At 41.1% G+C, this 16,550-nt stretch overlaps 2 protein-coding genes across 12 annotated transcripts in view; one reads left to right on the top strand and one right to left on the bottom strand.

Annotated features, from left to right (window-relative positions):
• The window catches only part of ITGA6 (integrin subunit alpha 6), a 45,094-nt gene that overhangs the window by 16,387 nt on the left and 12,157 nt on the right, over positions 1-16,550 (top strand). For 4 of the 6 annotated variants that reach the window (XM_056350056.1, XM_056350054.1, XM_056350058.1 and 1 more), the window contains exons 2-12: positions 3,189-3,316; positions 3,710-3,789; positions 5,602-5,857; positions 7,384-7,515; positions 9,846-10,056; positions 10,518-10,711; positions 10,850-10,938; positions 11,663-11,790; positions 13,533-13,628; positions 14,144-14,205; positions 15,495-15,652. In XM_056350056.1, the coding sequence (XP_056206031.1) occupies positions 3,189-3,316; positions 3,710-3,789; positions 5,602-5,857; positions 7,384-7,515; positions 9,846-10,056; positions 10,518-10,711; positions 10,850-10,938; positions 11,663-11,790; positions 13,533-13,628; positions 14,144-14,205; positions 15,495-15,652 (1,534 nt within the window). Of the gene's footprint in view, positions 1-3,037; positions 3,103-3,188; positions 3,317-3,709; positions 3,790-5,601; positions 5,858-7,383; positions 7,516-8,730; positions 8,848-9,845; positions 10,057-10,517; positions 10,712-10,849; positions 10,939-11,662; positions 11,791-13,532; positions 13,629-14,143; positions 14,206-15,494; positions 15,653-16,550 lie in introns of those variants that run through there. The other 2 variants (XM_056350059.1, XM_056350057.1) reach the window with 2 other exon arrangements.
• Positions 3,323-16,550, bottom strand: part of LOC130154198 (translation initiation factor IF-2-like) — a 31,716-nt gene continuing 18,488 nt past the window's right edge. For 2 of the 6 annotated variants that reach the window (XR_008823633.1, XR_008823639.1), the window contains 2 exons: positions 14,853-15,322; positions 4,248-5,288 (listed from right to left, as the gene is read on the bottom strand). The gene's annotated coding sequence lies outside the window, so the exon portion shown is untranslated. Of the gene's footprint in view, positions 3,640-4,247; positions 5,289-10,072; positions 10,229-14,852; positions 15,323-16,550 lie in introns of those variants that run through there. The other 4 variants (XR_008823637.1, XR_008823636.1, XR_008823635.1 and 1 more) reach the window with 4 other exon arrangements.

Genomic DNA, 16,550 nt, shown 5'->3' with positions numbered 1-16,550 from the left:
CTCTCCATCCTTTGACTTGATTTCTTTTGAGTGAGTGTTTATTCCAAAACAGAACTGTAATGAATTGCTGATACTTCAGAGAAGAAAAAATATGTTGTGAAAATTGTATGTTGCCCTTAACAGTTCCAGTCTATAAGGAAGGAAAAGAATTTCAGTGTGGAGTGAGGGAATGCATCCAGGAGCTTGGAGGTTTTCTGAATTTCTTATGATAAGGTTTTCTCATTTTAACTGCAGCTTCCCTTTTGGAAGCGACCCGGGTAGTTTCATGAGCCATATTGGAGGGCGTTCAGATAGCTGTGAGCAGGAACTACTCCCAGTTCTCACTGTTGTTGCCATTAGCCGAGAAGGAGCCACAGCCACCTACCAAACTTCTCAAGAATTACAAGCGAAAGTAGGGAGGGTTTTAAAATCTGCACCTTACTGCTTAATATTCTGTTAAAACAGAAAGCTTTTTCTGATGTATTTTGCTTTGGATCTTAATAACTCTTTGGGCTACTTTTGATTAAATTAAGTTACAGCCATTCTACTTGACGTTTACCCAGCTGTTGTTGCTGAACACCAGTCAGTAGCAGCCGACAAAGGGAGTCCTGGTGCCTGCCTGCCTGCGGGCAGTGAGTTCCCACCTCCTTTCGCTTTTTGGGAATGTGTGGGTTTATAAGCCATATTTTCTACATACAGTTATTGAAAGGGCTGGTCCAGACCTGGATCAAGTCAGTAAGATCTCTTGATGCCTTTTTGAGGCTTGAGTAGTGCTCAGCGTAACTGATGAGATGGAGTTTTTCTTGCCTCAGCCGTTGCGTTCAGGTGTACCATAGTATTGCAGTGAGGTAGGGTCGGTGTAGGTGCTCGAGGCTTGCACGGAGGGATGGGTGTTGCGCTGGTCCCTCTCTTGAGAGGGAGGGCTTGTGCCTGTCCCTGTTACACGTGGCGGCTGCACCTTGCACATGGAGGTACAGTGGGGTCACCGGCACCTGTGCAATGCAGGCACCATCCACCTGGGCCAGGACTGCGATTCGGTGAGGCCAGTTAGTTAAACTGGCATTGCGTGCCAATACGGAGCTCTAATCCTGTAGGATTATCTGAAGTTTGGCCATGAACCTGAGGTTGTAAGGGAGTAAATCTGTCCCTGCAGATGCTGATAATTGGCAATGGAGCTTCAGTCATTGCATTTCTCCAAGAGGTAATCAAGAGAAAGCAATAATTAATCTAATTCTAACCAACAGAGCAACAAAACTGATGTATTTGGTTTGAAATTAGAATTTTGGTTTAAATTGGAAGGTGCATGTTTCAATTATGGGGTGTAACTGAGAAGAAATTGTATCTGTGCAAACGTTAGGTATAGCTCAGAAACAGATAATTTGCAAAAGAATTACTTTTTTTGTTACAGTTAAATGCATTGTTGCCAAAATTAGAAAATGAAGTTATTAACGGCCTTTCTAAAAGCGTGGTTGTTTAGATTACAAACTCTTGTGATGACTACCGTGTTTCTGAACAAATCTTTGAAAAAAGATGCCAGATGTATGTTGGGAGAAAAGAAGGAAACACTTTAAACCAAAACCCACCCACACTGTGTGTCCTCATCTTTACTTGAAGGTTTTACTGTTGAGGAGGTTACCTTTGTGAGGGCAAATTATGTATTGTGGGGGAATTTATTTCTGAAGAAGTAGTGAAAATGTGGCTGTTACACAATGCAGATGTAATTCTCTGTTCTGGACAAAGTGTGTTTTCTCATATCAGTTTCGTTTTGTGTCTCGTTAGTGGTGGTGAATAAGCATTTTCTTAATAACAGAAATTAGGTATTGATCTTAACTGATACAGTCTTAACTGTTAGGCATGAGTAAAGGTGAGGCTCGTTCTTAGTAAGAAAAGCATTCTGAGGGACTGCAGTGTGCTTTGTCCAACTGTCACAACAAAGCAGGCAGAAGAGCTTTTTTCTCAAGCAAAACTCTGCAGCGGAAGCCTTAAAGGAGGGTCTGAGTTCCTCTGAGCCTTGTGGATCCAACTACAGTCCCAGCTTTGCCTCCTTGACACTGTAACTTCAGGGATCTCTTCTCTCAGCTCTTTTGTACCAGGGTCAGGAAACACATGGAGTCTGGTTCGGCATCCACCCATCACACCTCTGTGTCGCACCTATCCGCACGCTGTTCTCTCGTTTATCAGCTGAGTGTCATGTTTCTTGTTTCTTCCACGAACTTACATACTGGTTGTAACTAGTTTCAGTTAGCTGCTTGAGAGGCAGCTGTGCCTTGGTGTGTGTCTGTGACACTTCAAAGAAACATAGACAACGTAAGATACGTTTTTTTGGCTGAAACCCCTTATTTTGCAAGTAAATATGTCTACTGGTTATTTTCTGATGATACTCATGGTGGGGGACAGTTGATACAGGAAGAAAATTTGCTTTTATTCAGTTTTTAAAAGAAGAACCATCACATTTGGTTACCAGAACAATATCTAAGGAGGGATTGTTACAGTGGCCTTTTTATAGGAGAAATAAGTCCTTTGTGGGAGAGGCCTGTTGTTGGTCAGAGATTTGTTGGAGAAAAACATTTGCAGCTTCAAAGTGAGGTATCTGGCCAGAGGAGTGAAGTATCGCACGTTTGCACAGAACTGGGAATAGTTCAGTGCACACTTCCTTGGTCCAGGAGGGATCTTGCTTTGCTTCGTGGGTTGGAGATACTAAGGTGCCCATAAATTCAGCTGAACAGTGGCACAGGACTGGCATAAAACCAGAAGACAGCCTGAAAGCACTTGTGTTCACTGTTAGTGGGTTTGTGGTCATTTTAGTAAAAATACTTCTCCCACCCTTACCAAAAATTTCTAGTAAGGTAACAAATACCCTACATGACTTCCTGATAGAAGACGTTTTTTGCAAAACTGCCAGACACTTCTGATTTTTATCAACGTCTCTCAGGAAACATTGCAACAATAATAGCCAGTAACAATACATTTACTGGTTTGCAGGGCCAATAATTGCAGGACCTATTACTGCTTTACAGCCCTTCCCCCCCCCCCCCCCCCCCCTTTTTTTTTTTTAAGAACAGTGCTGTGATGTAGCTTTTCATCCATCTTCAAATGTTTGCATGTCACACCTCTAGCAACATGGTGAAAACACTTCCTGATTCTTTTGGCTTCTTCTTTTCTAATATTCTGTCTACAGATCCCTTGAAATTATTTCTCTTTCCCTGCAGATTGCTGGTTGGAGCTCCTCGGGAAAAGGCCTTTCCATCCCAACAAGCCAACAGAACAGGAGGGTTGTACAGCTGTGACATCACATCTCTGAATGCACACTGCACACGTGTCATATTTGATGAGGAGAGTAAGTTCTTCAGTGCTTTTGTTTGGGATTGAAGTGGTTGTCTGATTTTTCTTACTTGATACAGTCCTTTCCAGAGGCAGTGTATCAGGCAGTTGCTTCTGTGAATTTATACGTAATTATTTTTGCATCAGAGTAAGTTGTAGCTTAACTGCTAAGATAATGTAAGATGGTTAGATCTTGGTGGATTTGGATGTTCTTATTCTTTAATAAATTGATGTGACGTGAAGTAACATGCTGGAAGTGTTTAATAAAATGGATGTTGTCAGTGATAAACTGTACAGACGCTGCCACCTGCAGACTGTCTCATGTACTGTATGAAGTGCCTTTAAAAAAAAAGAAAAAGAAAAAGTAGTTAGATGTTAATATTTGAAGCTGTATTATGATACTCTGCAGCTGACCCGAAGATGGAGAGTAAAGAAGACCAATGGATGGGTGTAACTGTCCAAAGTCAGGGGCCAGGAGGAAATGTGGTGGTAAGTGTAAAGGACTAACTTAAAAAAAAACAACATTTTGGGTCTACAGTAAATGGTTTGTGTTTCTATGCAGCTTTCTGAATGGTAACTTTCCGATGTTTACTCCTGTGATTTATTGTAAGGACTTAAATGTCTCCCTAGCAAATTAAGGCACCTGAGATTGTAAAAGCTTTAAATTACCTTATTTTTCTAACTACGCATTAGCCTTTTTAATAGCCTTTGTAACAGTCTAGGATGGACAGTTCATTTTCAGGTTGTCCGCTTACTTTTTTGGTGATAACACACATTGTTTCTTTTAAATACAACTGACTACAGAAATAGGGAAAAATAGTATGATGAGGCTGTAAAAGTAGCAGGTTATCATCAGCCGGTTTTCAAGATGATCAGCATCACTTCAGCTTTCAGAAGAGACTTTGGCCAGGTTGCTCCTATGAATTAATGTGGCCATTGCACTGCAGTAAGGCTACGAGGTATTCTTTATTTTGTACAGTACAGAGAGAAAAAGTTCTCAGCAGTTACCAGAGAATGTTACTTTTTAAGCTCTTTTTTAGTTAAATAAACCTCCCATGGTGCTGCAGGATACCAGCTGCATCATAAAATGGGTGTGCAGTGAAGCTTCCCCATTTAACTGTATTCTTGCAGGTTACTTTTCACTTCCAAAACTGGAGGCAGGTGACTTCAGGGTGTGATTCTGGAATTTTTTAAGGATATAGAGGCAGTAATAACTTGTTTCAGTCTGCCTCAGAACCCAAAGGGGGAAAGAGCAGGCAGAAAAAGGCCTGGTCATTGAATCATCAACTAATGCTGTCTTGTCTTTTCTGAGAAGAAACTTTTATTTGTAAGCGGTAAGTAGTAAATGTTCTTATGCAGATGAGGTGTGGGCAGCCTGAAGGTCACTGTGCGGCCGGGCAGTACTGCAGTGCTCGAAGTGTGGAGCAGCTGGATGTTTGCTTAATATTTAAGCCTTGATAGGAAGCATAGGAAAAGTATGCCAGCTGAGAAACCTGGCTCGCTTGTGCTCTTCACACTCCTAGTACAACTGGTTCTGCAAAAACTACTGCTGGCAAAGGGGTTTGATTGCTCCATTTCTTTTTACAATGGTTTGGTGTTTTGGGGGTTACACCACTTAACCTTTTAGACTCTTCACCAGGGAACAGAATTCTAATCAAATATTTAACACAGAGGCTGAACAGCTGCTAGGTTAAGGAGCAGGTTGTTCTCGGCGCTGCTGCTCTGTCCCAGCGACAGTTATCCCCTAAGTGGAACATTCAGCATAGGAAGTAGGAACAACTTCCCTCCCCTTCACTGGAAGAGCATTCAGCCTCTGCTTCGTGGCAGTCTTCTGGAAGGGGTGAGTTCTGAATAGTCTCAGGTAGATGGTAGGTGAACCAGCTTCTCATGTCCTGCACAGGCGTGTAAGTCACTTAACTCTTGACAGTCATGGGGAAATGCAGCCACTTCTTCCTTTACAAGACATAGGGTGGTTCTCTCCTTACTTCCTGAAAGAGAGGGATTAGGTATCAGGGAAGGCTTTAGGGCTAAAAAGCCTAATTCCTACAGAGAAGAAGGGATTTAACCGTGCGGCCTTCCGTGACCATGAAGCTAGTTGCTCTGATTTGTATCCATAGATGCCCAGTTTTTCCCATATGTTGCCCATAGGGAACGGTGGACATTCTGCGTTGCAACACAGATGTGTCTACAAGGCGACTTACAGCGCTGCTAGCATGAAGTATTGCTAATGGACCAGCCTTCCTCGATGACTCGCATACAAACATACAGAAAGCATCACTTACTATTTCTTCTATCTTGCAGACATGCGCACATCGCTATGAGAAAAGGCAGTATGTAAACACAGTGCAGGAAACCCGGGATATCATTGGAAGGTGCTATGTGCTGAGCCAGGATCTTACTATTAAGGATGATATGGATAACGGAGTGTGGAGTTTTTGTGATGGCCGTTTGAGAGGCCATGAGAAGTTTGGTTCCTGTCAGCAAGGTGTTGCTGCTACTTTTACTAGAGACTATCATTATATCGTGTTTGGTGCCCCAGGCACTTACAATTGGAAAGGTACGACCTGGCTTCCTTCCTGCCTACCCTTCCCATTTCCTCTGAGGTTGCTCACAAGGGTTGCATCCTATGGGGTTTTTTTTGGGTGTTGTTTGGTTTGTTTTTTTTTTTTTTTTGAGGCGGGGGGATGATAGGATATAATGATTTTTACTTTGTTTTCACAAAATGCTATGCTGCTATACCAAAAGTATTTACTGAAGTTCCTTTAACTATTTTTGAGGGAGTACTTATGAATGGATAATGGAACATTGCACATATGTACAGCAAAATTTTCCCTTACTAGTCTTAATCTTACGGTGGGATTGAGTGCTTGTTTTGAGCCTTCCATACTGGAACAAAATACTAAATAAATTTGAAGTTATTTGTCCCATCTTTTTTCCTGCATTTGAGCAAATATTAGATAGCTACACTGAGATCTTTGTTTATCCTGCAGTATTCTCCACTTTTGAAGTCTATGGAAAGTAGTTCTTCCCAAATTAAATACTGGAGGATTGCAGGAAGGTAACAGAGCAATACAACATGTATTTGTATCTAAATCCATGGATATCCATGTAAAATTTCATGGATCATCTCTCTGCCTAAGAGCTAAGCACTCTGTATCATCTAGGAGATACTCTGAAATTTAAGGGGAAAAACCCCCATAGATTTTCTCTGTTAGTTTATATTGAGAAGCATCTGAACAGCCAGCTCTGTCTCTTTTTCTTAAAGTGTTTTTTTCCTGTTGCACTTCGTTACACCAACAGCTGCAAGTACTTCCCCCTTTAGAACATCTGATCTCAAATTATTATGGGTTTTTTTCCCCCTTGTACACCTGTGCCTGCTATATGAACCATGCAAAATCTTTAAGCTCTGGCACAAGGTGTACTTTACTGGAAACTTAATCTTGCACGTATCTGTCAACAAAATCTAACCAGGTTGAAACAGCATATTGAGTTCAGATGCTGCTTTACTTCAATTGCAGAGAAGTGCTATGACAGTGTATCAATCATAAGAGTACTCTTTTGTATCATGGGAAAACACGTTTGTGCTCGCCAACATGTTAAGTACACCTGTTATAAAAGGGAAGCACACGTTTTATTGAACAAGAACTCTTTTCCCCTTAAATAATGTTTTTGAAATATATCACTGGTGTTTGTCATAGCTGAACAGTAATTTGTGTGTGTGTGTGTGTGTGTATTCCTATGTACTTACCTTCCTTTTAAGAGAGGCTTTATGAACTTACAAACTGTGGGATGAGGGCGGTTCCTGACTAAGCCAGTCCCATGTTTTTGTTGAGAATTTTCTTAGTATCCCGTGTTTTTCAGATCACTGCATGACCTCTCTGTAGAGCAGTGTGAGATTCTGGCACACAGAAATTCATCGCCTTTGGAAAACCCTTTCACCCAGTGCACTGTTCTGTGTTTGTCCCATTTAAACAGCAGTCACTATCTCATTCATTGTAGTTAAATGTTAGTTTGGAACCATTTATCTGTTATTTTTCTCCCTTACCATTCATTTGCTTTTATTTTATCATTTCATTTCTTCAGGGGTGGTTCGTGCAGAGCAAAAGAACCAGACATTTTATGATCTGGGTATCTTTGATGATGGGCCTTACGAAGTTGGTGATGAGAGCCGCCAAGATAAGAATCTAGTTCCTGTTCCAGCTAACAGTTACTTAGGTAGGATTAAGTACATATGGTAAATTTCTTTAGGCTTCCTAAACGTTTGTGATCCCAGCCCTGGTGCAATGGTATGAAATGGGAGGAGAAAATCCTTCATTTGTGGACTCTGTAACGTGTTAAACATTTTGGTTAATTCCCATCTCCCTCTGTGTTTATGGGCCAGGATGATAGTCTGCTGAGGTAGCTAGAAGAGCTGCTAATGTAATGAGAGGTTTAAGAGCTGTGATGAGGACCTAGAGATTCTCAGGGGGTGATTTTAATCGCTCTGATGGTTAAGTACTACCATGTGGTATTGGAAAGTTTTATCAAAATTTGAGTTTCTGGATGTAACTGCTAAGACTGCAGTTTCTCTCTCCTGGTAGGTGAGTGCAGTTTGTTTATTCTACTAGTTTTTTTAAAAACTTCCTGGCCTTTTTACAGGCCTTTAAAACAGCATAGTATGAGTAGTGCTTTTATTTTAAGTGTGTGTGTGTGTTGCAGGAGGCGACTCTCCTGCACTTTGTGTGCACACCAAAGCAAAGCCATGTCCTTAGGCCGGTGGATGTTACTGTACAACAGTGAGACACGTTGGTGCAGAGAAAAGGCTACGCTGCACTTTTGGAAAGGCCTCAAGTCTAAAGTGTAAAGAACCTTTCTGTTCTATGCAGATTTCTGTGGTGTACTGATCCACTGCTTTTGGCACGTGCACAAATACAGTTCTGGTAACTTGAAACTGGTATTTCTGTGTGGGTGGTGGAAAGCTGAACAGATGGGAAGGGTATTGCTAATATAAAAGGTAAAAGCAAGTCAAGAAAAGAGCCAACTTTAGAGCTATCTGTTAGAGGAAATAGTATTTACTGGGTGTAAAAAACCCAAAACAAAAACCAAAGCATCACAAGAAACCAAACCCAAAAAAACCCCTAAGAGCTTATGTTAGAAAGACAAGCTGATAGCCTCTTCTGGTGAAGTAAGAATTGGCAAGGTGAGGAGTGCTGCGGAGGTGTCTTTTCCTGCGAACACAGCAATACTGACTTTTTGCAGTTTCATGACAAATGCATTTATCTCCTGAACGTAAGTGCTGCCCTTGATTTGTCACAATCAAAACCACTTCCAGGCATGCCTGCTGTTCCCTGGCATCGCTGTTCCCTCTGTTTAGACAGTAAATAAACATGGTTATAGCTGCTTTGCTTAACTGCTGTTTTTTTCTCTTCAATCTTTCACTCGTGTTTACAGGTCTTCTATTTTTGACAGCTGTATCTGATACTCATCCAGATCAGTTTGTATACAAAACATTGCCTCCCGGCATACAGGTGGACAGACCGGTGGATGTAATGATGAATAGCTACTTAGGTTTGTGACCACCGGAGGTGGCAGCATCTGGTCAGACATAATCTCCAGACCTTTGACATGATCCTCTCCCCTCCATCCCCCCTCATCTCAAATACACCACAAGTAAAAGCATGTAAAAACAGGGGTTTGGATGAAGAGGAGCTTGAAAAATAACACGGCTGATTTGCCATGCATTACTGCAAACCCTCTCATCCATCCCCCGGATGGGACTCCCTGAATTTTTCTGAAACCGCCTCATGGTGAATTGCTGTAATTGAGAATTTTCATAGTAGTGGTGAAGTGTTTCAGAAGGGAGATTTCTGTCTGCTGGCTAGTGTCTGTCTTCCGTGCAATGTGTGTAAGTTTCTACTTTGACCTTTATTGGATATGTTGGTATATGCAATATATTCTTTCAACTCAGTTTTTCATCTATTTTAAGATGTGTTGGTTTCATAAAGAATGCATAAGACTAAATTGATTTGAACGTGTCCTTTAGGGCTGCATTAAATCAAAATGCCAATTTCACCATTACTGTGTAAGGTGATTCTCAAATACTGTCTACATCACCATGTAAAATACTGTGCGTGCGCGGTGCATTTTGCATGTTTGCAATAGAGTGATACCAACTTGTACTGAGGAAGTTTTACAATAATTTTGTCAGAGGTGAAATACTCGAGCTATATTCAAGTGGTAAGATGTAGTCATTTCTAAACTGCTGTGTTTAAAAATGGTCTTGTATGTAGTCTTTGTGAAAAGTAGACCTGAGTGAGTAATGAAATAACAGATTTTGTGGGGGAAATACTTAAATGTAATGTATGGAGGAGGGTCAGCTTGTAAAAGTGCATCCACCGGTCCAAACAGAAATGGAGAATTCCCAGTATATCACAGTCAGTTTTAGACAAAGCTTCCATTCGATATACCACTTTAATATAGTTAGGGGAATTTATTTTTCCTATTAACAATACAAGCTGTTAGTTTGGGTTTTTTTATTTTTTTTTTTCTTTCTTTCTCTGTTAAAGGTTTCTCTTTGGACTCTGGTAAAGGAATTGTCTCCCAAGATGAGATGACTTTTGTGTCTGGTGCCCCAAGAGCCAACCACAGCGGAGCAGTTGTTTTACTGAAAAAAGAGAAGAATCAGAGAGCACTTTCCCTTGAGCACATGTTTGAAGGAGAAGGGCTGGCCTCTTCTTTTGGCTATGATGTTGCTGTTGTGGATCTCAACAATGATGGGTATGGCCTTGGTTAACTCGTGCTGCCTTTATAATGAAGGATGGCGATCTGGTTTATTTCTGCTTTGGTTTCCCACAGTAGCAATACAAGGAATGCCAAATCCCATCTTCCTTGTTTTGCTGGAGGGAATGACGAGCATTGCAGAGAACCAGTCAGGACATAGTCTGTGTTTCTAATTATAGAAAAGAGTTTTATTTAAATTTAAACAAATAGTGTAAACAAAGAAAGAGGAAACAAATCTCATACGCAAAGGCGGCCCTAGAAGATCCTTGCATGTTTCAAAGGGCAACCTCTGATAATCGCCTTGTGCTATCAGCAGAGCTGTTGTTGCCTAACCAGTTTAATGTACTTTTTAGTCTTTGTCCAGCAGCTTCTTGGCTATCTGACCTCGAGACCACAATCTGAGCAGTTATTTTCCACCATTCTTCTGTAAAAGCACTGTGGGTTTTTTCCCTTTTAAGATGGCAGGACATTGTTGTCGGAGCTCCGCAGTATTTTGACAGAAGCGGAGATATTGGCGGCGCTGTGTACGTGTACATTAACCAGCAAGGCAGATGGGAAGGAGTGAAACCTATCCGCTTAAATGGAACCACTGACTCCATGTTTGGTCTTGCAGTTGAAAATGTTGGGGACATTAATCAGGATGGATATCCCGGTGAGTGAAAAATTATTACAATAAAAATGTGTGTGACTTTTTGCTAATGCCAGACTTGGAACACCCTACCCTTATTTTCATTGCAAGCTGCAGAGAGATTAAGAATGATTTGAAATAATTGCAACTTATTTTCAACAGATATTGCAGTGGGTGCTCCGTATGATGGTTTTGGCAAAGTGTACATTTATCACGGATCCAAGAATGGAATAAATACAAAACCAGCACAGGTAACAAAATAACCTTTACTACATATCATCAGTCTTTCACAAAATTAAAGGAATGACTGAGCTATCCATCTTCTCCCTTGCCATTACTATGAAGTGGGGTGGTGGGTATGCAGAAAAGGCACAGGACCCTTCCAAGATTGCACTGTTGACCAGAAAAATTAGGAATTCTTCATTTTAATACACATTTTTCTTTCTGGGGCAGTCCTTTGGCACCAGTAATATGTAGAGAAGGAAAAAGGCATGTAGATAAGTAAGGTTTGTTTTTTTGAAAGACATTTGAGGACTGGAAAATAATTAGCTTCTTTATTTTCTCTTTTCACAACTACTACTTCACTTTCTTTTTTAATAAGAAATGTTTATGCCTTTTTCTTTTTTTCTTGAGGACCACTGTGTTCAGTTGGCAAGGTGAGAATGGAACTTGATTACACTTCCTAGAATACTTTCTAGAATGCTTTTTCAGTTTCAGGTGCCTATACTGCACAAATACTATGAGTAAAGATAAGCTAGGCAACATTTCTATGCAAAACAGTCGTTTCTGGTACTCGTTGCTATCGCAAAGTAACTTCTTGGAAGAAAAGCAAATCATCTTGGCACTTCGGTGTCATTTACCTGAACACAGAGGTCTCTCTTTTGGTTTTTTTCTGGCAATAAGACAACGATGTTCACTTACTTCATTTTTATAGCTTTTAAATGTCTGAATTCCCTCAATCTGTTTGCTCTTTAGATTCTCGATGGTGAAAAAACAGGCACCAGATTCTTTGGTTACTCTATTGCTGGAAACATGGACCTGGATAAAAATTCCTACCCTGATATTGCTGTTGGTTCCCTTTCAGATTCTGTATCTGTGTTCAGGTATTATATTCAGAACTATAACTAATTACACCAAAGTTTTGGTTTTAGTTTTAGTTTTTAAAACCAAACTGCTTAGAAGTAGCAAAAAGGTGCTTGGCCTGGGTGTATTTTTCCTTCTAGAAGTTGGAGGTTCCATAAATTACTTTGTTACTTTATCCCCCTCCTCTTATTGAGAAGCTGCCTTACAGGCAGTGCAGGGTGAGGGGGTGAATGTGAACAGTCACTGTGGAGCGCTGATGTGTGCAGTGCATCTGTACCCCAGCTTTGTCCTGTGGTCGGGTACTCGGATGCCCATGTCTTTGGATGGGATTAAGGGTGATAAGTAATTCTTTTGCCTTAAGGAAGAAGTTAACTGATACATTTGTTAGAGCTTTTTGTCCCCTGCTGTTACATAAATCTAATTCTGCTCTACTGAAAATAGAATAAAACCAAACCAAACCCCTCTTTTTGTAGCTGAGGATCCAAAAGCAGTGAGGCATACAGTCTTGCTGAGGTTGCAGTGGGGTCCAAGAAACAGTTCTGAGGAAGCCCTGCAGATAGGGTCCTTTTGGATTTCTGTAGCACATGCCTTAATTGGAGATGAGGTCACAGCCTTTTGCAGACCTCTGCTTTGTTTCCAGTTTAATGTACTGTTAAGCTGAATCACTAGTAACGAGCAGGAAGAGGACTGTCTCCTCCTCAGAGCTGTGAGTGCTGCATCAAGTTCAGGTCTTCGGTGGTTGCTGTCAGTCCCAAAGGAGGAGAGGCAGAAACTCCAAACTGCTTATCTCAACTCTGGGGATGCAAACAACTGCCTTTCAAGCAGAACGACCTTTCCTCCAATTTCTTTGATGATCCCATCTCCAAGGGTGTATTCTATCTGTGTACATAACTGAACCGTTCTTAGATAACTCTGAGACAACACCCAACAACAAAAACAACTCACATTGCTTGTGGAAGAGAACAGAGTAGGTGGAAGGAAAGTCGGTTAGTTTAAGTGTTCTGCTTACTCAAAAGGAGCTTTAATAATTTCTTGATAAGGGCAGTACAAAAACTTCTACAGAGGTGAGAACAAAAACCTTTATGGTGGCGTGACGGTGCCAAACAGTGAAAAGGGTGGGTGGGCCCAGTTAAAAGAAATTTGCTAGAAAAGGAGGAGGTGGCTTAACTGGCCACTTTAAACAAGCCTTAGATGCTTTGATGAGGGTGGGATCAGCTCATTCATTTGTTGGTGTGAACTGTGGTTTCTTGTCCTTTCCAAGAGGGAAGAGAAGGGAGAAGCTGTGGGGCTGCACTGTGGATACAGCCCTACTTACAGAGGAGTCAGGAAATGAAAACATTGCCCACAGCAACCCAGGCTCCACATTAAAGTTGTTGCAAACATTAATCTGAATGAACTTTAGTACTACAGTTGTTCACAGGGGCCGAATTACCATTGTGGTGGGAACCATGACTTTGAATTTTCTGTTTTTTTAATGTGTATAAAATGACAGCCGCAACATGACATTAACATACCCTGCTTCCCTGTCAGGCATTTAATACAATTGTGTTTTGTGACTTTCTTTGCTTAGCTATAAGTAGTTTAATTTTGTTTCTAACCATTATAAAAGCTAAACTATGTTTCTTGGGGTGTCTTTGCTGCAAATCAGCGCAGGCATGGAGGGCATCTGGGATTCACATGAATTATTTCATTAACCTTAACAGAAACTTTTCCTTCTTCTTTCACCCCTTCTTTTCATTCCCCGTTTTTTCCTCAAATGAAGATCTCGGCCTGTGATAAGCATTAGAAGAAGCATTACAGTACAGCCTGACAGAATTGATCTAAAGAAAAAGAACCCTGAGGACCCTAGTGAAATATGGTAAATTAAAAAAACCCAAACCAACAAAACAATATCAGAATCCTCGGTGTATTTCAGTTAGTGATGATGTTAAAGTGACAGGGATATGACAGTCTTGCAGGTTAAGCAAATGTATCTGCATGTGATCATACTGACTTCCTCAATTTGCTATGACTACTGTGCGAAAGACAAGGTGTGGAATATATTCTGTTCATAATGTCCATTTTTGAAAATGAATGTCACTTTGCCACTTAAGTGACAAACTTTAGTACTTTTAACACTTAAAAGTATCTTAACTTGAACAGCTTTCTCATGAGTAGATGCAAGAGCAAATGCCAGAAAATACTTTTTTCTTATAGCTTATCAACCATTTTTTCTTGCTTTGTAATTCAGTTTAGTAAGCAGCAAATTACTGTTCTAGCATGAAAACCACAGTCGTAAGACTGACAGTATCAGACGGTGGACTATTAAAACTTTTCAGTCTGTCAGACCATGCTGTATTGAAGTGGATACTAATTTCTTGACGATTTTTACAGGATGGATGTGAAAGCATGTTTTCAATATACTGCAAACCCCAGTGATTTGAATCCAAGAATAAGTAAGTTTTGAAGAGAAATATTTTTCATCTGTTTATCACATGGTTTGTTTTTTGTTTTCTTCCTCATGGAAGAATAGAACTGAAATTATAGTGGCTTGTCTGGGACTGTGGCTGTCAAGTTTAAACTGTGACTCACTACTAAGGTCAGTCAGCTATCACGCTATCTGTATTTAGAGTAATGTATATTTAGAGTCATTCTGGTGTGTTAGGAAGCTCTGTGGGGGACAGGCTGAAGTTTTACAGGTAATACAACTGCCAGCGAACAGCTGCCACACAGACCAAAACCATTTTGCCTCTCTAGGTTACTGCAGCTGAAGAAAACAGTTCTAAAAGCCCATTTTAAGTATCATTAGTAAACATTATTTCTTACTAGAGTCTTACCCTAGAAAACAGCATTCTGTATTCATGAAAATGGTTTTGTAGAAATCAGTAACCGAAATAAAAAAAATCTTTTTATTAACAGAAGCCTGGAAGACTGTGCCATAAATATAGTTACAAATGTAAAGTGTTCGTTTCTCATGTCTCCTGTTTTTCTAGTTACAATGTTGCTGTTACTACACATTAGAAAACTGTAAGATTTTGAGATGAAATGAGAAGAATTTTAAGCCCAAACCTCCTTCTCCTCTGGTCTTGATGTTCTCACTTACTTTTAAAATCCATAGGATGTGCCTGAATAAGGTCCTGGTCCTTCAACAGGTCCAGTGCTTCCAGCTCTTGGCAGGCAGCTCACCTGTGCCTGTCTGCGTGCTCCTGAGCCCTGGCACGCTTGGTGCTGTTCCCATCCTTGCAACATTGCACTGAATACAGAGATGATGAGAAGAGGCACAGAGCTCAGATCTATCAAAACATGCCTCGGCATACAACTAGAAAGCTCTAGTCACACTTCTGCTTTCAGTATTAAAATTAACAGCGCACCTTGACCTCAAAACCCTGCTGGCTGCGTAGGTGCCCTTTGGGACAAACCAGGCATGGGTACCGAGGTCCGTGTCTCTGCCCTCTGCTGGCTCCGCAGCAGCCATTCCAGCTCCAGGGGTGGGTTCTCCTGGGGTGAAAGCATTTGGCTCAAAGTTCCCTTCAGACACACGCACAGGGTACCCTCACCTGGAGAGGGACAAAACTGACAGGTGGAGAAGGTTTTGTAAATAATGAAAACAGCTTGTGAAGCCCAGCACTGGCTGAAACAGTCCTAGAATAACGTTGTAAGATAATACCTGGGGGGGGGATTAAAAGTTCTTTTTGATAAGGTAAGGGTTGTTTTGTATACTGACCTACTTTATTTCTTCATATAGAGATCAACTATACATTTGAAGCAGAAAACGAGAGGAGGCAGTTAGGCCTGCCGTCCAGGGTACGGTTTAAGGACCACCTCTCCGATCAGTTTACTGCAAGTACAACCCTAAGGGGGCAGAACTCAAAAGAGTGTGTGACAACCAAGCTTGTACTGCAGGTAAGGCAGCGTATTTTATTTTTATTCCATTTAGATATACTTAAACCAAAACCATGCTCTTTTTTTTTTTCAGCCTCATGGTACCTTTGTATGTAACTCAAAAGTCACATGAAATAAAAGCTTCAAAACTAGAAAACAGCTGTAGTTAAGTAGCACCTTACTACTCCCTGCACACATGCTGCTTCCTGTTGCCTTTCTCACAAAGTGTGAATAAAAGCTGTAGCCACTGCAGCATGCTCTGGAGGTCAATAGAGCTGAACTAATTTAGAACAACAGAGATGGAATAAATGCCAAAAATGGAGAGCTGTTTCCAACAGAAGTAACTTATAGAATTTAACAGTGTGACTGGCTAGGAAAAGAATTTTAATCCATGGGTTTCAGAGGGGATAAATGGGCAGGGCAAGAAAGCTTGCTATGTGCTGCACTGGCCCTTCAGAGTGGCATTCCAGCAGCTGCTGAACAAATTCTCTATCTGTGGCTCTGCACTAATGAGCGAGCCAGCCTCCACGCTTGCTTTTGACCACAGCCAATTAAAGAGCTTGAAATTATGCAATAGGATCATAGAATTGTTTGGGTTGGAAGGGATCTTAAAGATCGTCTCATTCCAGCCGCTGCTGTGGGCAGGGACACCTTTCATGAGATAGGTTGCTCAAAGCCCCATCCAGCCTGGCCTTGAACACTTTCAGGGATGGGGCATCCACAACTTCTCTGGGCAGCCTGTTGCAGTGTGTGATTTTATTGTTGTAGTGTGAATTTCACTTGCCCGAGTTACTATCTGTTGCTCCTAGGAATTCTTGAGGGTGACGGAAATCATGAGGTTGGGAAGCCATTTAAAAAAACCCCAAAACACCAGTAGGGCTGGGCTCCTTGTGTTCTTGCATGTTTCTAGAAAATGCTG

This window comes from Falco biarmicus, chromosome 8 (genome assembly GCF_023638135.1).
Source record: "Falco biarmicus isolate bFalBia1 chromosome 8, bFalBia1.pri, whole genome shotgun sequence".
In the NCBI taxonomy this organism is placed as follows: Eukaryota; Metazoa; Chordata; class Aves; order Falconiformes; family Falconidae; genus Falco; species Falco biarmicus.
Note: the sequence above shows the minus strand (reverse complement) of the source record. Positions and strands in the feature narration are given on the sequence as shown.